The 23927-nt window shown below is 47.2% G+C and overlaps 1 protein-coding gene across 6 annotated transcripts in view; it reads right to left on the bottom strand.

The window, feature by feature from the left end:
* adgrg6 (adhesion G protein-coupled receptor G6) overlaps positions 1-23927 on the bottom strand; it is a 171907-nt gene that overhangs the window by 101881 nt on the left and 46099 nt on the right. For 4 of the 6 annotated variants that reach the window (XM_085979249.1, XM_085979244.1, XM_085979243.1 and 1 more), the window contains 3 exons: positions 16118-16186; positions 10143-10217; positions 1179-1238 (listed from right to left, as the gene is read on the bottom strand). In XM_085979249.1, the coding sequence (XP_085835375.1) occupies positions 1179-1238; positions 10143-10217; positions 16118-16186 (204 nt within the window). The remainder of the gene's footprint in view (positions 1-1178; positions 1239-10142; positions 10218-16117; positions 16187-23927) is intronic. The other 2 variants (XM_085979245.1, XM_085979248.1) reach the window with 2 other exon arrangements.

Consider the following 23927-nt stretch of genomic DNA (forward strand, 5'->3'; position numbering starts at 1 on the left):
GTCCTGTTACCACTGTATAGGGCATTGGTGAGACCACACCTGGAGTACTGCGTATAGTTTTGGTCTCCTTATTTAAGGAAGGATATACTTGCATTGGAGGCAGTTCAGAGAAGGTTCACGAGGTTGATTCCGGAGATGAAGGGGTTGACTTATGAAGAAAGGTTGAGCAGGTTGGGCCTATACTCATTGGAGTTTAGAAGAATGAGAGGGGGTCTTATTGAAACATAAGATTCTGAAGGGGCTTGACAGGGTGGATGCAGGGAGGATGTTGCCCCTCGTGGGGGAATCTAGAACTAGGGGGCATAATTTCAGAATAAGGGGGCACCTTTTCAAAGAGGAAATGAGGAGGAATTTCTTTTCTCAGAGGGTCATGAATCTTTGGAATCCTCTTCCCCAGAGAGCTGTGGAGGCTGGGTCATTGAATATATTTAAGGTGGAGATAGACAGATTTTTGAACGATAGGGAGTCGAGGGTTATGGGGAGCGGGCAGGGAAGTGGAATTGAGGTCAATATCAAATCAGCCATGATCTTATTGAATGGCAGAGCAGACTGGAGGGGCCGAATGACCTGGTCCTGCTCCTACATCTTATGTTCTTATGTAGGTCATCTCGTAACCTTTTCTGCTCCAAGGAGTACTGTCCTAACTTTTCCAACCTCTCCTCATAACTGAAGCCCCTCATCCCTGGGAACATCCTGGTAAACCTCCTCTGTACCCTCTCCCAGGCCTTGACATCTTTCCTGAAGTGTGGTGCCCAGGATTGTCCACAATACTCCAGCTGAGGCCTAACCAGTGACCAGCAGGGGAGTCCTCCCCGGTGTCCTGGGGCCAATATTTATCCCTCAACCAACATCACTAAAACAGATTATCTGGTCATTAACACATTGCTGTTGGTGGGAGCTTGCTGTGTGCAAATTGGCTGCCGCGTTTCCTACATTACAACAGTGACTACACTTCAAAAGTACTTCATTGGCTGTAAAGCGCAGTGGGATGCCCTAAGGTTGGTGAAAGGCGCTATATAAATGCAAGTTCTTTCTCATGACTGGGATGCGCCGTGAGACTCACTGTATTTGACTGGTGAGGCTGCCATGTGGCCAATCCCTCCTCAATGGTGCGATCTTATATTTACTCACGTGTATCTATTTACACTCATTAAAGGTTCAAGCAGCCAGTGACTTACTCGGCTCTGTGGGTTCTCTGGTTCCTTGTGTTGTGACTTCAGTGAGTGGAGGATTTGTGCCTTTGTGACGTAAGCAAATGCAAGATATTGATCACATGGCTAAAAACACAGCCTTCTTTCAAAATAAACCACTTGGTATAGTTCTCACTAATTCTCAGACCTGTCGAGCGACGGAGGAAAGAATCACTATTGCTTATCAGTATGGGTCTTCACTGCCGGGACTGCAGTGCATGGCTCGCGTGTGGACATGATATTAGTTCAATAACAACAGAGATTTCCAGTAACGTGGTTGCGAATTATTCTCTGGTGCACTGCCAGTGGTGCGTGCACTGTCTAACGGTTACCCACTCGTGAAAAGTCCGCTTTTCACTTTTGATCTTTGACCCATGATCTTGCACATTGTGGGAACAAGGGTGGCAGGGAAGCATGACACGGCCCAGAGGACAATACATAAACCACCTCGTTAACGAAAATTTTAAAAATGGAACCGCCAACCCTAGTTCCACATTGTACTTGTGATTCTTTTCTTTTTAGGGTCCGATTTTGCACGGGAAACCTGTCAACATGTTAAAGAGTGTCCTGGCCAATATTTATCCCTCAATCTACATCACTAAAAACAGATGATCTGGTCATTATCACGTTGCTGTTTCTGGGAGCTTGCTGTGTGCAAAATGGCTGCCACGTTTCCCACATTACAACAGTGACTACACTCCAAAAGTACTTCATTGGCTGTAAAGCACTTTGAGACGTCCGGTGGTCATGAAAGGCGCTATATAAATGCAAGTCTTTCTTTTCTTTCAAAGACAACAAGCGAAAAGTCCCCACGTGTGGGATTTCTGTTTGCCTGTCATAGAAACATAGAAACATAGAGATAGGAACAGGAGTAGGCCATTCGGCCCTTCGAGCCTGCTCCGCCATTCAATGAGATCATGGCTGATCTTCGTCTGAGATCATAGCTGATCTTACCAGTTCAGTACCCCGTCCCCGCCTTTTCTCCATAACCCTTAATCCCCTTAGCCTTCAGAAATATATCCAATTCTCTCTTGAAAATATTTATTGAATTAGCCTTCACAGCCCTCTGTGGCAGGGAATTCCACAGGCTCACCACTCTGAGTGAAGAAATTCTTCCTCATCTCTGTTTTAAATGATTTGCCCGCTATTTTTAGACTGTGGCCCCTGGTTCTGTGCTCCCCGGCCATTGGAAACATTCTCTCTGAATTCAGCTGTCCAGGCCTGCCATAATTTTATATGTTTCGATGAGATCCCCTCTCAATCTTCTAAACTCCAGTGAGTACAAGCCCAAACTATTTAATCTCTCTTCGTAGGTCATTCCCGCCATTCCAGGTATCAGCCTGGTGAATCGCCGTTGCACTCTTTCCATGGCAAGAACATCCTTCCGCAGATGGGGCGACCAAAACTGTACACAATACTCCAGATGCGGTCTCACCAGCACCTTGTACAGCTGTAGTAAGGTATCCCTATTCCTATACTCGAACCCCCTTGATATGAAGGCCAACATACCATTTGCCTTCTTAATCGCCTGTTGCACCTGCATGCTCTCCTTCAGTGACTGGTGCACAAGAACACCCAGGTCCCTCTGCACTTCCCCATCTCCCAATCTATTGCCATTTAGATAATAATCTACCCTCCTGTTTTTACCCCCAAAGTGGATAACCTCGCATTTATCCACATTATAGTGCATCTGCCACGTATCCGCCCATTCCCCCAACCTGTCCAAATCGCACTGTAGCCTCCTGACATCCTCATCAGAGCCCACCCCTCCTCCTAGTTTAGTGTCGTCAGCGAATTTGGAAATATTGCATCCAATTCCCTGATCCAGATCATTTATATATATTGTGAACAGCTGGGGTCCCAGGACAGATCCTTGCGGCACCCCGCTGGTCACTGCCTGCCACTCCGAAAACGAGCCGTTTATTCCAACTCTCTGTTTGCTTTCTCTCCCTGTAGGGGACACGCCCTGCTTACTTAAATCCAGAGCGCCCGTGTGGAGCCTGGCAGAGCTTACGGATTGCTCGGTGTGCGCAGGAGATACTCCTGGTGTTTTTAACCAGCTAAAACTGTGCAGGTTACCAGAGCTGCTGGTCCCAGCTAGGACCCTCCCTACCCATTGGGCCCTTGGCTGGCAGACTTCTCGGGAGCCAAGTGGGAAGAATCCTTCCCCTCGTTCTGCCTGAAAATTCTCAGCAAAAACAGCCATTCATGCCAGTGGTATTACGGTGAAGAGATACAAACTTCCTAAATTTGATCTGTCCTTCATTCCCATATAGGCCCGTTTGAATCGTAGAATCACAGAAACTTACAGCACAGGAGGAGGCCATTCGGCCCGTCGTGCCCCTTGCTGGCTCTTTGAAAGAGCAGTCGTGCTTCCTCCCACATCTCCGCTTTTTTTGTCCGTAACCCTGTAGGTTCCTCATCCTCAGGAAACCGTTCAACTCCCTGTTAAAATTATTGATGGAATCAGCTTCCACCACCTTTTCAGGTCGAGCGTTCCAGATCCCGACAACTCTCTGAGTGAAATCATTTCTCCTCGTCTCCCCTCGAGACCTTTTGCCAATGGTTTTGAATCTGTGACCTCTGGTTATTGACCCACTCACCAGAGGGAGTAGTTTTTCTCCCTCGACTCCATCAAAACCTCTCATCATCCTGAAAACCTCTATTAGGTCACCTCTTAACCTTCTCTGCTCCAAGGAGAACAGTCCGAACTTTTCCAACCTCTCCTCATAACTGAAGTCCCTCATCCCTGGAGCCATTCTAGTAAATCTCCTCCACACCCTCTCCAAGGCCTTGACATCTTTCCTAAAGTGCGGGGCCCAGAATTCTCCACAATACTCCAGCTGAGGCCTAACCCGTGATTTATAAAGTTCTAGCATGATCTCTTTGCTTTTATATTCTATTTCTCCAAGTAACCCATATGTGTTATTTATAACCACCTTATCAACTTGCCCTGCCACCTTTAAGGATGTGTGTATACGGACACCAAGGTCTCTCTGCTCATCTACACTTTTCAAAATCATGCCATCAAACAGCCTTTCTTTCCCAATCTCCAATAATTTTTATCACGAATAAATGAAAGTGTTTAATGAAAATGATAAAATAACACCATTTTCTTGTAATGCCCCCTATGATTTTTCTCCTGGGGTTTGCTCACAGCAGTGTCCAGGAGATTAATACAAAAGCAAAATACTGCGGATGCTGGAAATCTGAAATAAAAACAGAAAACACTGGGAAAACTCAGCAGGTCAGGCAGCATTTGCGAAGAGAGAAACAGAGTTAACGTTTCAGGTCGGTGACCCTTCGTCAGAACTGGCATTTTCTGGTGAAGACTCACACCCAAAGTGTTCAGTTTTCTTTTTCTCCATATAAACAATGATCAACCTTGTCTGGCATTTCCAACATTTTCTGTTTCGATTTTAGAGGGTTTTTTTTTGTTAAACTTAGTTAGGTTATACAGAGAGACAGAACTGGGATAACAGGATATCTGACCAACCCTCTGTTCTGACGAAAGGTCATCGGTCCGAAACATAGAAGATAGGAGCAGGAGTAGGCCATTCGGCCCCTCGAGCCTGCTCCGCCATTCAACGCGATCATGGCTGATCATCCAAATTCAGTACCCTGTCCCTGCTTTCTCCCCATACCCCTTGATCCCTTTAGCCTTAAGAAATATATCCAACTCCTTCTTGAATATATTTAATGAATTGGCCTCTACTGCCTTCTGTGGTAGAGAATTCCACAGGTTCACCACTCTCTGGGTGAAGAAATTCCTCCTCATTTCTGTCCTAAATGGCTTACCCCTTATCTTTAGACTGTGGCCTAGAAATTGGGTTGAGGCGCCAAACTGGCGCCAAGTTCGCCTGAGCGCAGGATTTAGCGCAGCGTTCGAGGCTTCAGCGATCGTCAGATATTCAGTTTCATTGCCCCTAGAGGGAGACGGGGCGAGGCTCGAGGCGCTCCGCGTCCCTCTTAGGGCGCTGAATCTGAATATCGCAGCGCAACGTGCCGCAGCGCCACACGCTGCGGCACGGCACACTGCGGTACTGCAGGCCTTCCTCCCATTGTTAAGGGGGAGGGGCCTGCACCAGCGCGAACCCCGATCGCGAGTGCCGGCAAAAGAGCCCGGCATCGAGGAGAAGTGCCGGGCTCCCGGGAAACAGCCGGCAATGCCTCGGGGTGGGGGGGGGGGGGGTCAGGAGGCCGGGGACGGAGGTGCTGGCAGGCGGCCTCCGAAAAAGGCGGCCGCCCCGCACCTCCACCTTAACTTGCGCCACTGCCGGCACAGTAAGGCCCCGTGAACCGGGCGCGGGTAGCGAACGGCGCAACTGCGGCGTTCACAACCAAATATCGTGAACGGGGCGTGAATGGGGCGCTGCGCACACCGATGATGTCATCAGTGGTGGCACAGCGCAAAAGGCTAACGCCACCATTATCGCCCCAACTCAATATCGCGGGAGGCGCAGCCAGTGGTGCTACAGCCACTGCCTGCCTCTTTAGGCGCTAACAAGTGGCGCTACTCACCCAATTTCTCCCCGTGACCCCTGGTTCTGGACTCCCCGACTATCTGAAACGTTTACGCTGTTTCTCTCTCTCTCTCTCTCTCTCTCTCTCTCTCTCTCTCTCTCTCCACAGATGCTGCCTGACCCGCTGAGAATTTCCAGCAATTTTCTGTTTTTATTGCAGCAGATTGATCTTTAATTCATGGGGGCTCCAGGACAATCCTGGAGGGTTGGAGACCCGATCAGCAAATGGAATTTAACCCGGAAAAGTGTGAGGTGATGCATTTCGGGAGGACTAACAAGGCAAGGGAATACACAATGAATGGTAGGACCCTAGGAAGTACAGAGGGTCAGAGGGACCTTGGTGTGCATGTACATAGATCCCTGAAGGCAGCAGGACAGGTAGACAAGGTGGTTAAAAAGGCATATGGGATACTTGCCTTCATTAGCCGAGGCATAGAATATAAGAGCAGGGAGGTTATGATGGAGCTGTACAAAACGCTAGTTAGGCCACAGCTGGAATACTGTGTGCAGTTCTGGTCGCCACACTATAGGAAGGATGTGATTGCATTGGAGAGGGTGCAGAGGAGATTCACCAGGATGTTACCTGGGCTGGAGCACTTCAGCTATGAAGAAAGACTAAACAGGCTGGGGTTGTTTTCCTTAGAGCAGAGAAGGCTGAGGGGGGACCTGATTGAGGTGTACCAAATTATGAGGGGCATAGAAAGGGTAGATAGAAAGGAACTTTTCCCCTTAGTAGAGGGGTCAATAACCAGGGGGCATAGTTTCAAGGTAAGGGGCAGGAGGTTTAGAGGGGATTGGAGGAAAAACGTTTTCACCCAGAGGGTGGTTGGAATCTGGAACTCACTGCCTGAAAGGGTGGTAGAGGCAGGAACCCTCACAACATTCAAGAGGCATTTAGATGAGCACTTGAAACGCCATAGCATACAAGGCTACGGACCAAGTGCTGGAAAATGGGATTAGAGTAAATAGGGCTTGATGGCCGGCGCGGACACGATGGGCCGAAGGGCCTCTTTCTGTGCTGTATAACTCTATGACTCTATGACTGGGACATTTATACAGGGACTTCAGGGTTGTGCTTCACAGTGACATTAAAGTTGCAGTGTAATTTTGGGTTAGGGCCTGAACTGGCTCTGGAAAGAAGTGGTATAGGGCCCCCTGGAGGAGGTAGTCTCACATCACTTTGGAATTGGATATATATACTTGAAAAGGAAAGATTTGCAGGGCTATGGGGAAGGAGCAAGGGGCTGTGGGATTAATTGGATCGCTCTTTCAAAGAGCCGGCACAGGCACGATGGGCCGAATGATCTCCTTCTATGCTGTACGATTCTATGAATTACGTCTGAAGTGCAGTAACTGTTATGTCGGCAACTGTCAGGGCAAATCGGCCACTGGTACAAACTTCCTGCCAAAATGACACTAATTACAAGCCAGCAATTGAATCGAGCTTTTTGAATAATTTTACAGACCACAAGAGTCAGGGTTGAGTTATTTCTGAGACCCTCAGATGAAACTCCTGTGTCCCCCTCACAGCTCGACCTTCTCTATAACACCCTACTATCTCCACCCACGCAGCAACATTCACTGCATTTCCAAGTGATTCTTCGTATGTGAAGAACATTAGGACATCCTAAGAGATGTGTTAAGGTGCTACATACATGTAGGTTCCCGGGTTTAGTACAGGTCTGTCACTATTACACTGGGGTACAAGTCTGTAACTGTAAAACACAGGGTATAGTACTGGTGGGTACAGGCCTGTCGCTATTACACCGGCGGGTACAGGTCTGTCACTGTGTAACACTGGGCTAAAGTACTGGTGGGTACAGGTCTGTCACTGTGTAACACTGGGGTACACTACTGGTGGGTACAGGTCTGTCACTATTACGCTGGGCTAAAGTACTGGTGGGTACAGGTCTGTAACTGTATAACACTGGGGTACAGTACTGGTGGGTACAGGTCTGTCACTGTGTAACACTGGGGTAGAGTACTCGTGGGTACAGGTCTGTCACTGTGTAACACTGGGGTACAGTACTGGTAGGTACAGGTCCGTAACTGTAAAACACTGGGGTACAGTACTGGTGGGTACAGGTCTGTTACTGTAAAACACTGGGGTACAGTACTGGTGGATACAGGTATGTAACTGTAAAACACGGGTACAGTACTGGTGGGTACAGGTCTGTCACTAACACTGGGATACAGTACTGGTGGGTACAGGTCAGTCACTAATACTGGGGTACAGTACTGGTGGGTACAGGTCAGTCACTAATACTGGGGTACAGTACTGATGGGTACAGGTCAGTCACTAATACTGGGGTACAGTACTGGTGGGTACAGGTCAGTCACTGTATAACACTGGGGTACAGTACTGGTGGGTACAGGTCAGTCACTAATACTGGGGTACAGTACTGATGGGTACAGGTCAGTCACTAACACTGGGGTACAGTACTGGTGGGTACAGGTCAGTCACTGTATAACACTGGGGTACAGTAGAGCTGGGTACATCATTATAATCATCATAAATAATATATTGTACACCCATCTTCTAATATATACTATTCACCAGGTCTTATAATATATGCCACAGCTTTTAATACACACTATAATCAATATATTATACACTGTGTCTCATAGTATACATTAGCTACAATATACTAATATACATGCATAGTACACTTATATCTTATATGATCTGAATATAGTATACTGTACATCACATCTTATATACACTATACAAATATCAGAAACAACCTTTCTCAAAGGGTAACAATTGTCAAGGAATAATCTACAGGCGGGATAATAGAAATGCAGATGTTGCTGGTGTCCTAAACATAGCTGAGTGAGTTGGAATACCAGAGGGGCTTTGATGGGCTGAATGGTGATCCTTGAGTTTTCTCGTGATCTTATCTACATTTTCACCCGATCAGCTATGGCGCTGTGTACGGGTCACCATGCAATGTACACCAGACAATTTGTAATCAATGCTCCCGGTAAGCTGCACTTTGCTCTGTGCGGCCTGTTTCTATTAACGCGTGGGCCACGCGCGGTATTTACAAGGTAAAAGCCGGTGAGCGACCTGCGCGTGACCTTTGACATTACTGCGCGGCCGTGCACCTTAGGGGGAATGTTGTTTGTAATCATCTGTACACTCAACCATATACCGAAGATCTTACGTCATAACATACTGCACACCACATATTGTAATACAAAGTAATATACAGGAAACTCTCGAATTACTGGCACCTAAATAACCGGAAATCTCTGTTAACCGGCAAAATTCAGGAGTAGGTTCAGGTAAGTTTTACTTCATATTAGTGGCCGTTCCTCGATCTGTGGCTGTGCAATCGGGGTTCCTGCATATGTTGCTAAGCAACAGGGACGCTTGGTCTGCGGCCGGGGTTCCTGCACTTGTTGCTAAGCAACAGGGAATCCTGGATTTGTTGCTGTGTACAAAGCTCTCGTACCTTTTAACTATACCTCTCTGTAATCCGGACTTTTTGATAAACCGGCACCACGCCGGTCCCGTCGGTGCCGGATAAAAAGAGTTTCTGTAGTGTGCTCAAATTCTGTATTCCAAACTATTGAATATTACATTACACACTTGTAGTACCATACTATATAACAAACACTAGTTCAGACTATATTATCACCAGACTGCTGGATTTAATATATTCTTACTGTAATAAAATATTCTACTAGAGTAAGTTACAAATTAGTCTTATTTTTCTACACCTGTGTAGGCCTTCTCTCAACTTTTCCCATCATAAATTACTATGCGTACGTTTATAAGGGGCACGCTCTATGTTTCAGCTGTGGCTCAGTGGGCAGCACTCTCGTGCTCTGAGTCAGAAGGTTGTGGGTTCAAGTCCCACTCCAGAGACTTGAAGCACATAAAGCTAGGCCGACACTCCCAGTGCAGTGCTGAGGGAGTGCTGCACTGTCGGAGGTGTCGTCTTTCAGATGCGACGTTACACCGAGGCCCCGTCTGCTCTCTCAGGTGGGTGCAAAAAAATCCCACGGCACTATTTCTGAAGAAGAGCAGGGGAGTTATCCCCGGTGTCCTGGGGCCGATATTTATCCCTCAATCAACATAACAAAAAACAGATTATCTGGTCATTATCACATTGCTGTTTGTGGGAGCTTGCTGTGCGCAAATTTTCTGCTGCGTTTCTTACATGACAACAGTGACTACATTTCAAAAGTATTTAATTGGCTGTAAAGCGCTTTGCGGGGGTCCCAAGGTCATGAGCGGTGCTATATAAATGCACGTCTTTGTTTCTCCCAATAGAAGAGCAGCAGCTGCACCACCACTGGCGGGAGGGTGTAATTACACCACGATGCCTTTACATGGGCTCTATGATAAATGCGCATACGGGAATATATAACAGGCAATATATCCAAATAAGAACAGAATGAATAAAGACACTTTGCTTACCGTTGGTGAAGGGCTCGGGGCTATTAGTGCCGTGCGTGTTAGTGGTGCCAGTGCTGAGGTTAGCTGGTGTGGTGGCTGGTAATAAGACAAGGAAGAGGCAGGCAGGTAACAGCAGGTTATTACACAATGTGGGGAACAAAGGGTTTAGTCATTACACACAGTTACTGAACACAGCTCACTCCGTCGAAAGGAACGATACCTCACCTGCCCCTGAGTTTACATGTTCAGCAAAAAGGTCGTGAATTTTGCCATCGCAAGCAACTTGTGTCAGCCCCTCGGCTTAGTGGGTAGCACTCTCATAAGAACATAAGAAATAGGAGCAGGAGTAGGCCAATCGGCCCCTCGAGCCTGCTCCGCCATTCAATAAGGTTGTGGGTTCAAGAGACTAGAGACTTGAGCACATAATCTAAGATGATGCTTCAGTGCAGCAGTGAGGGAGTGCTGCACTGTTGGAGGCGCCATTTCTTACATAAGGCGTGAAACTGAGGCAGTATCTGGCCTCTGCTCTCTTGGGTGGATGTAAAAGATTCCAAAGGCGCTATTTCGAAGAAGAGCAAGGGAGGTATCCCCGGTGTCCTGGGCCAATATTTATCCCTCAACTAACATCACAAAAACAGATTATCTGGTCATTATCACATTGGTGTTTGTGGGAGCTTGCTGTGCGCAAATTGGCTGCCGTGTTTCCCACATTACAACAGCGACTGCGCTCCAAAAAAGTACTTCATTGGCTGTAAAGCGCTTTGAGACATCCGGTGGACGTGAAAGGCGCTATATAAATCTAAGTCTTTCTTTCTTTCTCTGACGTGAATGTAAAAGATCCCATCGCACACTGAAGAAGAGTTTTTAAGCATGAACAAATTGGGTCATTGCAACAATCCAGCATGTTTCTGCGACTAGCCCACAACAACAACAACTTGTATTTATACAGCGCCTTTAACATAAGAACATAAGAAATAGGAGCAAGAGTAGGCCAATCGGCCCCTCGAGCCTGCTCCGCCATTCAATAAGATCATGGCTGATCTGATCCTAACCTCAAATCTACTTTCACTCTCCATCCCACCCGAACCCATGTGATCTCCCGGGAGAGGCGAAAAACCAGATAAAAAACCCAATGGCCAATTTGGGAGAAAAAAATCTGGGAAATTCCTCTCCGACCCATCTAGGCGATCGAAACTCGTCCAGGAGATCACTCTGTCCCTGTATTTCCTGCAGTACTTACCTTCTGTAAGAGGTGATCTCCACCCCGGCCAGGAACAGGCCCAATTTACTCTTGAAGGACTCCTAGCTGGTAGCCTGTTCCCGAGGTCTCCACTAATCCCTGTGAATAGAACCATCTCCTGAAATCTAACACAGATTTAGAACACAAGAAGTAGGAGCAGGACCAGGCTACACGGCCCCTGGGCCCGCTCCGCCACCCACAGGGCCATGACCGATCCAAACCTAGCCTCGTCTGATTTCCTATCCGCTCCCCGTAACCCCTAATTCCTCTTACTTCTAAGAAACTGTCTATTTCTGTTTGAAATTTATTTAATGATGTAGCTTCCACAGCTCTCTGGGGCAGCAAATTCCACAGACCTACCACCCTCTGAGTGAAGAAGTTTCTCCTCATCTCAGCTTTGAAAGAGCAGCCCCTTATTCTAAGATTATGCCCCCTAGTTCTAGTTTCACCCATCATTGGAAACATCCTCACCGCATTCACCCGATCAAGCCCCCTTACAATCTTATATGTTTCAATAAGATCGCCTCTCATTCTTCTGAACTCCAATGAGTAGAGTCCCAATCTACTCAACCTCTCTTCATATGTCAACCCCCTCATCCCCAGGATTAACCGAGTGAACCTTCTTTGTACTGCCTCGAGAGCAAGTATGTCTTTTCTTAAGTATGGACACCAAAACTGTAGTAAAATGTCCCAAGGCGCTGCACAGGAGTATTTTAAGACAAGAAATTTGACACCGAGCCACATAAGAAATTAAGGCAGGCTTGGTCAAAGAGGGAGGTTTTAAGGAGCATCTTAAAGGAGGAGAGAGAGGTAGCGAGGCGGAGAGGTTTAGGCAGGGAATTCCAGAGCTTAGGGCCGAGGCAACAGAAGGCACGGCCACCAATGGTGGAGCGATTATAATCAGGGATGCTCAAGGGGGCAGAATTAGAGGAGCGCAGATATCTCAGGGGGTTGTGGGGCTGGAGGAGATTACAGAGATAGGGAGGGGGCGAGTCTGTGGAGGGATTTGAAAACAAGGATGAGAATTTTGAAATCGAGGCGCTGCTTAACCGAGAGCCAATGTAGGTCAGCGAGCACAGGGGTGATGGGTGAACGGGACTTGGTGCGGGTTAGGACACGGGCAGCCGACAGTCTACAAGATCAGTTGAAATCAATCACCAGGATGGGATTTGAACTCGTGACCCCTGCGTTACTAGTTCAATATTGCAGTCGAACTTGCTATCACATGGAGTGGTTGAGGTGAATAGCACAGATGCCTTTAAGGGGAAGTTAGATAAGCACATGAGGGAGCAGGGAATAAACACCGGCACAGAGCAGTTGGGTCCGAATGGCCTATTTCTGTGCCGTACGCTCTGTGCAACTAGCTCATCCAGTCAGTTTACATTGGGGCAGGGGTGGAGTTAGGGCGATGCAACACGTGAAATCGCACAGATTCACCGATAGGAATTCTTCACTAAACGGGAAGCGTTGCCATGCAGTATAGCAAGATCCCGCGCACAACCAGGGACCTCCTTGGTCACCATTGCTTGGCTCCTCGGAATCAAGGCACGGTGCCGAAGCCTCATTAGCTGCAGATTCCTGATGTGCTTCGGGGAATGTCAGAGCGCCCCAGACTCGCAGGTTTCGTGGGTTCTGGAATCCGTTGATGTTCAGTTAACAGGGAGGGGGTGGGAGTGGGGTCCTCACGGCTTCCTGCTTTTGTTCCTTCCCCCTCTGCCCCGCTCTCGCTCCTTCCCCCTCTCGCTCTTTCCAACTTTTGTTCCCCCGCTCTCGTACCTTACTCCCTCTCACTCTTTCCCACTCTCGCTCCTTCTTGTTCCCGCTGGCTCTGATAACAGTAATGTCCTTTAAGGGAGGAAACCTGCCATCCTTACCCAGTCTGACCGAAATGTGAGACTCCATTCCCACACCAAAGTGGTTGACCCTTAACTGCCCTCTGAAGTGGCCAATCAGCTGTATCAAACTGCTCAATAAGGCGGCGGCTCACCACCACCTTTTCAACGGGCAACTAGGGATGGGCAATAAATGCCAGCCTTGCCAGCAACGCAAGAATAAAAAGTTACAGTCGCCCCGGCTTTCTGCTTTTTAGCAATTGTAACACATATTAGTGGCGTTTAGTACGTCTAGCGAAATGTGGGGGGCTCCGATCCGATCCTTGGCATGGGTTCACTCGAAAGGCAGGATTGCTGCCAATGGGCGAGAGAGCCCCCTGCCCGGACCTGCGGAATCACAAGGCCCTCTAAAGCCTTATGCCCCTCCGAAGAGTTAAGTTTTTAAGTCTATCCAAAAGTGTGCCTGTCGGGAGCTGGCAATAATCGGCAGCGAGCGAGTTAAGGTTCTGGCATACTTTCAGTGACCCAGACGCTGTGTTGCTTTTTTTTTTGGTGTGGCAGCTAGCCAAATCCCAGGAAAGGATTAAAGACACAGGTCAAGTCGAAGAGTGACAATTATCCGGAATCACAAGAGAAACCGGCACGGATAGGGAGCGTTACACAACCAGGCTGATTACACAAATGCTCTTTCCTCAGCTCACTCATCCACCAGCGTGAGAAGCTCTTGTTCCGGCTTTCCTGTCGCCTCGCTCGGTGACAGAATGTCAAACAAGCCCCTCCCTGATTAAGCAGCCCATTGAACTCAAAAACCCTCCTCTGACAGGTCGCCCGACCCGAAGGATTAATCGTTAGAACAAAGAAAGCGCAACAAGCTGGCTGCCTGGCGACGCGTGCCTGGCTGCACATTGCCCTTGCGTAAGTAGGGTCAAATGGGAAAACAGGCGGGCGGCTACAATATAAAGAGGTTAGGATGCTAATTAACCAGCCGCCTCAGCCCGTAGGCTACTTGCTGGGAAGGCAGCCAAGGCAGAGTGAGAGTGTGACTCAAGGAGGGACAACAATCACCGTGTTTATTTTTTTGGAACTCGCTGCACTTTCTTCCCTCTTCTCCTCTCCCGAAAGGTGCTGGTTGGCGCGGAAATTGGTTACGGCCCGTTTTCCGGTGCCGACCGATATTGGGCCGGCCTCGTTAACGTTTTCATGGCAGAGCAGCCGGTGCCTCCACGAACAGCTCACGCATTTTACTGAGAAGCGTTATCGGGTGGGCCGCTCGCCTGGGCGGAGACCAAGGCCCAGGTTATGGGGCAGCGCACGAGGTGTCATAATTGTGTGGGATTGGCTGGATGGATCAAAGGGTCTTTTCCTGTCTATCATTTTCTCATATGCTCGTGTGATGCCTGCAAAGTCGCCTTGTCCAATAAGCCTCGGGTATAAGATCAAGCGCAGGACACTGTGCCCCATAAATTGGTCCTTGGTCTCTACCTCGCTCTCCTCCTTTAAGACGCTCCTTAAAACCAACCTCTCTGTCCAAGCTTTTGGTCACTTGTCCTAAAGTGTGGCTCGGTGTCAAATTTTGTTTGATAGCGCTCCTGTGAAACGCCTTGGGACATTTTGACGCCAAAGTCGCTATATAAATGCAAGTAGTTGTTGTTGTATGCTGCCCCCCCCCCGAACATCCCTGGTGGTAGAATCCAGCATGACATCATACTATTATGACATCACGAGGTATCTTAAGTGGAGATCATGGAACAAAATGAACTCGATTTTCAAATGAAGTTTGATAAAAGCAAGCCTTCGGTTAGATGGAACTTACGCTATCAGTTTATTTTGCGAACTAGATTTGGTCACGTTGAGAACAAAAGCATAGAACTTTACAGTGCAGTCGGAATGCCAGCTCTCCGAAAGAGCCATCTGCTTAGTCCCATTATCTTGCCCTCTCCCCAGACCTTTTTCACATTTTTCATTTTCAAATCGACTGGAAACTCTGGACCGCTCTTCCAAAGGCCCAGCACAGGCACGATGGCCTGAGTGGCCTCCTTCTGTGCTGTAGGGTTCGATGAAATATTGATCCACTTCTCCTTTGAAAAGCTATTATGGGACTCTCCTCCCAACATTTTCTGGTAGGGGAAAACTCTCTCCCAAGAACGCTCCGCGTTAAAAAAAAAAGCCTGTTTATATTTGTTTTCGCTAGGGAGAGAGGCCAATAGGAGTTCCTGGAATTTTCCAACACCCCGCGCACATGTAAGCTTAAACCCAGCAACTGATATGTGCCGTGAATAAAACATGGAAAGAAAATGTCATGTTAGCTGAAATAACTGAACCAAGTTTTGTGAACCTAATTTTGGCATCGTGGGAGGGATTATAACTCATTGACTGTGAACCGAGAGACATTTCCAGGCACTTGTGATCCAGGAATATGTAGATAAATCTGACTCCCTCTCATTCCCCCTCTCATCCTCTAGGGAACCTTGCCTACAAAATGTCAACTAAACTGTCCCAGGGCCAAGAAATTGGCTGATTCAGCGAATGGGCTTTGGGAAACCCTGGGCACCTCAAGTGCTCAGTGCAGTCCTAAAGGAGACAGGTCTGGTAGGTCCTGGGTTCAGTTCCCGGTCTACCCTGAGTTATCGGACACGCGACGTGACATCTCTTTGAGCAGGAGCTGCTGGAGTGCGGGAGCCTTGGCCAATACATATATTTTTTCTCCTTTCTCTAACCCTGGCTTAAGGCAGCTTGTACTGCTTAAGTCGGAAGCTAGGCACCTTACCTGGTCAGTGAGGCTTAGTTACTCATTGGATAAACCCAAAGCGGGGGCCAGTTGGAAAAACTACCCTATTAAATGCTAATTATTATATTAAGAAAGGCAGTCCAGACCACTGCGGCCAGTTTGTGCTGACTCCAGACAACGCTGCCCTGGGCCCTACCTTGGCATCCCGATCCTGGGGACGAGCAGAAGGTGGGACTGATGGTCGTCTGGGTAAGCAGTGTAGTGGCTGCAAATGTACAAGAAATGCACGTTAGTTAAGAAAAAAGAAAGACTTACATTTCTAGAGCGCCTTTCACAACCTCAGGACGTCCCAAAGTGCTTTACAGCCAATGAAGTAATTTTGAACTCTAGTCACTGTTGTAATGTCGACCTTCAATGAAGCACAGTCATATCAGTGACAGCAGTGCGTGCGTGCGTGCTCATCTATTGCTCCGTACTAAACACTTCAAAATACTTAATTTGCTCACCATTCTCTACGTGTCCAGCCCAGACAGTGACATTATGTAACAGTGGCTGGTATCATGGGCAACCCTCATCTTGTGCTCGTCTGATGCCCATCCAGAAAGACGCTCCAGTACTGGCCGTTGGATAGCAGTCTGGTCACTTATTTCATTGCTGTTTGTGGGAGCTTGCTGTGCGTAAATTGGCTGCCGCATTTCCTACATTACTACAGCGACTTCACTTCAAAAAAGTACTTCATTGGCTGTAAAGCGCTTTGGCACCTTGTGTAAGGTGCTATATAAATGCAAGTCTTTTATTCTTTCAAGGTTCTTAATTCAGTGATGCCCCCGCCCCCGTCACTCCCCCGCCCTCACCCCCGCCCCCACCCCTACCACCACCACCGCCACCACCCCCGCCCCCACCCCCCACCCCCACCACCCTCATCCCCCACCCCCGCCACCACCCTCACCTCAGCCGCTCCCAAACATATATATGTATATAAAGAAACTTAAAACCTTTCCGGGCTTCTTTGGCCAAACTTTGATAAATTCACAGATTGTGAGAGTAAGAGTTCTGCACACCAAGTTCCTCCCCCAGAGCCAACACTCAAAGGATGGCGGAATGAAAGTGATTGTGCAACATTCATTTCTGTTTATCATTCAGCCGTATAACTTGGAGTACAGCTCACACCAGGGAGAGGAACGGCAGACTCAGTGCCATCTGTCTGGTTTGTCGACTCAGTGTTGCTTACTGCTATTGCCACGGTGCGCGCACTGGGCGAAGGGTGCAAGCTGACAGCTCGCACTTCCCTGTGGAGCATCTGTGCAGTGAGAAGTTGCATTTACTCTGGTCCAGCAATCTGAACTATATTAATGTGTGGCACAGAAAACAAGGCACAGCATTGTGTGTTTAAATACACAGTGCGTTAGCACTCTGGGCCCCAGATTGGAGGTTGGCCCAAACTAATCAGAGGACAAATCTCCACTTTGGAATGGCAATCAAACTGTGCGGCATGCCAATACAGACCCAAGTGCAAATGAACCAGCAGTGCATAAACAGTCCACAATTTGCACTAAATTGACAAGCTGACTCAAACAGGCACAATAATGCTCCATGCGGGAGTCAGTCGTGGCTCAGTGGGCAGCACCCTCGCCTCTGAGTCAGGAGGTTGCGGGCACAAGCCCCACTCCAGGGACTTGAGCACATAATCTAGACTGACACTCCCAGTGCCAGTACTGAGGGAGCGCTGAACTGTCGGAGGTGCCGTCTTTCAGGTGAGATGTTAAACCGAGGCCCCGTCTGCCCTCTCAGGTGGACGTAAAAGATCCCATAGCTCTATTCCGAATAAGAGCAAGGGGGTTATCCCCGGTGTCCTGGCCAATATTTAACCCTCAACCAACAGCATTTATATCAATAGCAAAATACTGCAGATGCTGGAAATCCGAAATAACAACAGAAAATACTGGAAAAACTCAGCAGGTCAGGCAACATCCGTGGAAAGAAAATAGAGTCAACATTTCAGGTGAAAACCCTTTGTCAAGACTAAAGAGGCGCAGGAAATGAAATAGATTAAGAGGCCAGGCTGGGCGAGAACAAAAGAGAAGTGAAGAGACATTAAGAGGTATTCAAAACGAGATGAGATGGTGATAGGACTAGTGGAGACAAAAGACGGCTCCAGATTAGGTGTGAAATGTGCTGGCAGAATGGGAGACAGCTGCCATGTGGGAGAGAGAAAAAAAAGGGTGGGGGGGGAAAGGCCAAAACAAAGGTGTGGATAAAAAATATAAGTAAAAATGTAATAGGGGCCGAGGTTATGATCTGAAATTGTTGAACTCGATATTGAGTCCGGAAGGCTGTAAAGTGCCTAATCGGAAGATGAGGTGCTGCTCCTCGAGTTTACGGTGAGCTTCCGTGGAACAATGCAAGAGCCCGAGTACAGTGAGGTCTGAGTGGGAGTGGAGCAGTGAATTAAAGTGACAGGCGACCGGAAGCTCGGGGTCACCCTTACAGACTGAACGGAGGTGTTCCGCAAAGCGGTCGCCCAATCTGCGTTTGGTCTCCCCAATGTAGAGGAGACCACATCGTGAGCAGCAAACACAGTATACTAAATTGCAAGAGGTACAAGCACTTATATCAAATCGGCTTTCTGGAAAATATTATACACGCTTTATTCCATTTTGTTGCCGTCCTGGGAAAGACTTTGGCTGCTCAGTCCATGTATTGACTCTGTAAATGTTCCCAAACACTGGCTGTGCTCCATGTATATGTGTTCCTGAAGACTTGCTCTGCTCACTCTTAAATCAAATTATCTACTCATTATCTCAGTGTGGGAGCTTGCTGTGCGCAAGTTGGCTGCCGTATTTCCTGCATTACAACAGTGACTCCACTTCAAAAGTGCTTCATTGGCTGTAAACCTCTTTGGGACGTCCTAATGATGTGAAAGGCGCTATATAAACGTAAATTCTTTCTTTCTTTCTGAGAAATGGAAAAGTCACATTGGTGCAGTGAGGAACGAACGCTCTTTGGAGACTGGGGTTGGTTGAGTTAACCTACTTGGTCCAAACGAGAGGAAGCTTTACTCTGGATCTAACACATGCTGTGTCTGAGTCAGCTGATGGGGCAGTTATGCGATGGTAGGTTCCTAAATATTTGAGTCTGTAGGACGCCCGTCAAGCAGCAGCCTTTGACGATTGCTCACATTTAGTTCCCCCCCTTAACAGGTGGAGAGGTTTTGCTGGTCCTCAGTCAGAAACACGTTGAAGAAGTGGAATCTTCATTTTTTGTGGAGGGTGGGACGGATCGAGTGACAGGATTATGGGACAAATTGGCAGGAAGATTTACCCATCTTGTTAAGGTAGAACTCCAGTCTGCCAAAAAAGGAGGCAGTGTTGACAAAGAAACAGAAAATGCTGAAAATACTCAGCCGGTCAGGCAGCATCTGCGGAGAGAGAGAAACAGAGTTAACGTTTCGTCAGAACGAAGGGTCATCGACCTGAAACGTTAGCTCTGTTTCTCTCTCCACAGAGGCTGCCTGACCTGCTGAGTATTTCCGGCATTTTTCTGTTTTTATTTCCGATTTCCAGCATCCGCAGTATTTTGCTTTTGTATAAGCAGTGTTGACAGTTGCTTTGTAGAACGCCAAGGTCCAGGAGCAGCCTGTTCCTCCAGGTTGAAGAGCAACATAGGCACAGGAGGGGAAGAATGTATGTCCTGACATTGTACAGGAAACTCTTTTTTATCCGGCACCGACGGGACCGCCGTGGTGCCGGTTTATCAAAAAGTCCGGATTACAGAGAGGTATAGTTAAAAGGTACGAGAGCTCCGTACACAGCAACAAATCCAGGCTTCCCTGTTGCTTAGCAACAGGTGCAAGAAGCCCGGCCACAGACCAAGCGTCCCTGTTGCTTAGCAACAAGTGCAGGAACCCCCGATTACACAGCCACAGATCCAGGAACGGCCACTAATATGAAGAAAAACTTAACTGAACCTACTCCTGAATTTTGCCAGTTAACCGAGATTTCCGGTTGTTTGGGTGCCGGTAAATCGAGAGTTTCCTGTACATGTATTCCTAAAGATATGCTCTGCCTGGTATTTCTAATGAAAGCTTAAGCATGATGAAAAGAAATTCCTTTATAATTTCACTGGGAATATCAAATATGCACATATTTCAGGACATAATTACAGAGTCAATACATAGACTGAGCAGAGCAAGTCTTCAGGAACACAAATACATGGAGCACAGCCAGTGTTTGGGAACATTTACAGAGTCAATACATGGACTGAGCAGCCAAAGTCTTTCCCAGGACGGCAACAAAATGGAATAAAGCGTGTATAACATTTTCCAGAAAGCCGATTTGAGATAATGAAGTGACTAATGCTGTGAGCCATGAGTGGGTTGAGTCACTTGCTGAATAACTTCGACAGCCCACAACACCACATTCTGTTCATACCACAGGCCCTTTCAAGTCACCTCTTTTATTGAGCTATTTTTTCTCCTGATATATATCTTGCTGCGGGCGGGGGAGATTAGCCAATGTTACTCTCCTCCACCCGGGGTATGGTAGCCTAGTGGTGATGTTACTGGACTAGTAATCCAGAAGCCTGGACTAATGATCCGGAGACATGAGTTCAAAATCCCACCATGGCAGCTGAGGAATTTAAATTCAGTTAATTAAATAAATCTGGAATAAAAAGCTAATATCAGTAATGGTGACCATGAAACTACCAGATTGCAGGCTGGTATCTAATCGAGGGGTTCATATGGTTTATATATAGAATAATGGATACCTGGGAGTGAGTTAGAGCCTGGAATCTAATCGAGGGGTTCGGGGGGATTATATATAGAATGATGGATACCTGGGAGTGAGTTATAGGCTGGAATCTAATCGAGGGGTTCAGATGGTTTATATATAGAATAATGGATACCCAGGTGTGAGTTACAGGCTGGAATCTAATCGTGGGGTTTGGGGGGTTTATATATAGAATAATGGATACCCAGGAGTGAGTTACAGGCTGGAATCTAATCGAGGGGTTCAGGTGGTTTATATATAGAATAATGGATACCCGGGAGTGAGTTACAGGCTAGAATCTAATCGAGGGGTTCAGATGGCTTATATGTGGAATTGTGGCAGAACCACTGAATGACTCTGGCTAACTGTATATAATTCTCTTTAACGATGTTCTAACACCAGCCTAAACCTGTACCATTGTGTTAGGCATTACTGTGTTTTGTATATAGAGTTTGCATGTACGGGGCATGGTCCCTTTAAGAGCGCAGGAAAACGCGGGCAAACGCGATGATGTCACGTCGCAAACCACGGGGCTGCCCAGGCAGTCCTTTTGGCATCTCCGTTGAGTAAAGACCTGTTTAGTTGTTTTTTTGTGTCTATCTCCGTTATTCGTTGGAATTCGTTAATTCCTACAGAATAATGGATACCTGGGAGTGAGTTACAGGCTGGAATCTAATCGAGGGGTTCAGATGATTTATATATAGAATAATGGATACCCGGGAGTGAGTTACAGGCTGGAATCTAATCGAGGGGTTTGGGGGGTTTATATATAGAATAATGGATACCCGGGAGTGAGTTACAGGCTGGAATCTAATCGAGGGGTTCAGATGATTTATATATAGAATAATGGATATCTGGGGGTGAGTTACAGGCTGGATACCTGGGGGTGCTGAATTTAAATAAAGGAAACTACGATGGTCTGAAGCGCGAGTTGGGTAGGATTGATTAGGGAATGTCACTCAAAGGGTTGACGGTGGATAGGCAATGGCAAACATTCAAAGACCGCATGGATGAACTACAGAATTTCTTCATCCCAGTTTGGCATAAAAATAAAACAAAAAAGGTGACTCAACCATGGCTAACAAGACAAATTAGGGATAGCATAAGATCCAAGGAGAGGACATATAAATTGGCCAGAAAAAGCAGTAAACCTGAGGATTGGGAGCAGTTTAGGATTCAACAAAGGAGGACAAAGGGATTAATTAAGTTGGGGAATATAGAATATGAGAGTAAGCTTGCAGGGAACATAAAAACTGACTGTAAAAGCTTTTATAGATATGTGAAGAGAAAAAGATTGGTGAAGTCAAGCGTAGGTCCCTTGCAGTCAGAATCAGGGGAATTTATAATGGGGAACAAAGAAATGGCTGACCAACTAAATACATACTTTGGTTCTGTCTTCACAAAGGAGGACACAAATAACCTCCCAGAGATGTCGGGGAACATAGGGTCTGATGAAAGGGAGGAACTGAAAGAAATCAGTATTTGTAGGGAAATGGTGTTAGGGAAATTGATGGGATTGAAGGCCAATAAATCCCCAGGGCCTGATAATCTACATCCTAGGGTACTTAAGGAAGTGGCCCTCGAAATATTGGATGCATTGCTGATCATCTTCCAACATTCGATGGAATCTGGAACAGTACCCATGGATTGGAGGGTAGCCAATGTTACCCCACTATTCAAAAAAGGTGGTAGAGAGAAAACGGGGAATTACAGACCGGTAAGCCTGACATCGGTAGTGGGGAAAATGCTAGAGTCCATTATAAAAGATGTAATAGCAGAGCACTTGGAAAACAGTGACCGGATCGGACAAAGTCAACATGGATTTACAAAAGGTAAATCGTGCTTGACTAATCTACTGGAATTTTTTGAGGAGGTAACTGGTAAAATAGATAAGGGAGAACCAGTGGATGTGGTGTATTTGGGCTTTCAGAAGGCTTTCGATAAGGTCCCGCATAAGAGATTGGCGTGTAAAGTTAAGGCACATGGGATTGGGGGCAAGGTATTGACTTGGATAGAGAACTGGTTGGCAGACAGAAAGCAAAGAGCTGGAATAAACGGGTCTTTTTCCGAGTGGCAGGCAGTGACTCGTGTGGTACCACAGGGATCGGTCCTTGGACCCCAGCTATTCACAATATATATTAATGATCTAGACAAGGGAACTAGATGCAATATCTCCAAATTTGCAGACGACACAAAGCTGGGTGGGCGTGTGTGCTGTGAGGAGGATGCCGAGAAACTCCAGGATGATTTGGACAGGTTGGGTGATTGGGCAGAAGCATGGCAGATACAATGTAACGTGGATAAATGTGAGGTTATCCACTTTGGTGGCAAAAACAGGAAGGCAGATTATTATCTGAATGGCAATAGATTGGGAGAAGGGGAAATGCAACGAGACCTGGGTGTCCTTGTGCACCAGTCGCTGAAGGTAAGCATGCAGGTGCAGCAGGCGGTTAAGAAGGCAAATGGTATGTTGGCCTTCGTAGCGAGAGGGTTTGAGTACAGGAACAAGGATGTCTTGCTGCAGTTGTACAGGGCCTTGGTGAGACCGCATCTTGAGTATTGTGTGCAGTTTTGGTCGCCTTATCTGAGGAAGGATGTTCTTTCCATGGAAGGAGTTCAGCGAAGATTCACCAGGCTGATACCTGGGATGGCAGGAATGATGTATGAGGGGAGATTGGGACGATTGGGCTTGTACTCGCTGGAGTTTAGAAGAATGAGAGGGGATCTCATTGAAACTTATAAAATTCTGACAGGACTGGACAGATTAGATGCAGGAAGGATGTTTCCGATGGTCGGGGAGTCCAGAACCAGGGGCCACAGCCTAAGGATAAGGGGTAGGCCATTTAGGACAGAAATGAGGAGGAATTTCTTCACCCAGAGAGTGGTGAACCTGTGGAATTCTCTACCACAGGAGGCAGTAGAGGCCAATTCATTAAATATATTCAAGAAGGAGTTGGATATATTTCTTAAGGCTAAAGGGATCAAGGGGTATGGGGAGAAAGCAGGGACCGGGTACTGAATTTGGATGATCAGCCATGATCGCATTGAATGGCGGAACAGGCTCGAGGGGCCGAATGGCCTACTGCTGCTGCTATCTTCTATGTTTCTATGAATCTAATCGAGGGGTTCGGGGGGTTTATTTATAGAATAATGGACACCCAGGAGTGAGTTACAGGCTGGAATCTAATTGAGAGGTTCAGACAAGATCACTAACCAGAAAAGCAATGCTGTCAAGTA

Source organism: Somniosus microcephalus, chromosome 3 (genome assembly GCF_052327205.1).
Source record: "Somniosus microcephalus isolate GS21.2 chromosome 3, FLI_Smic_1.0, whole genome shotgun sequence".
In the NCBI taxonomy this organism is placed as follows: Eukaryota; Metazoa; Chordata; class Chondrichthyes; order Squaliformes; family Somniosidae; genus Somniosus; species Somniosus microcephalus.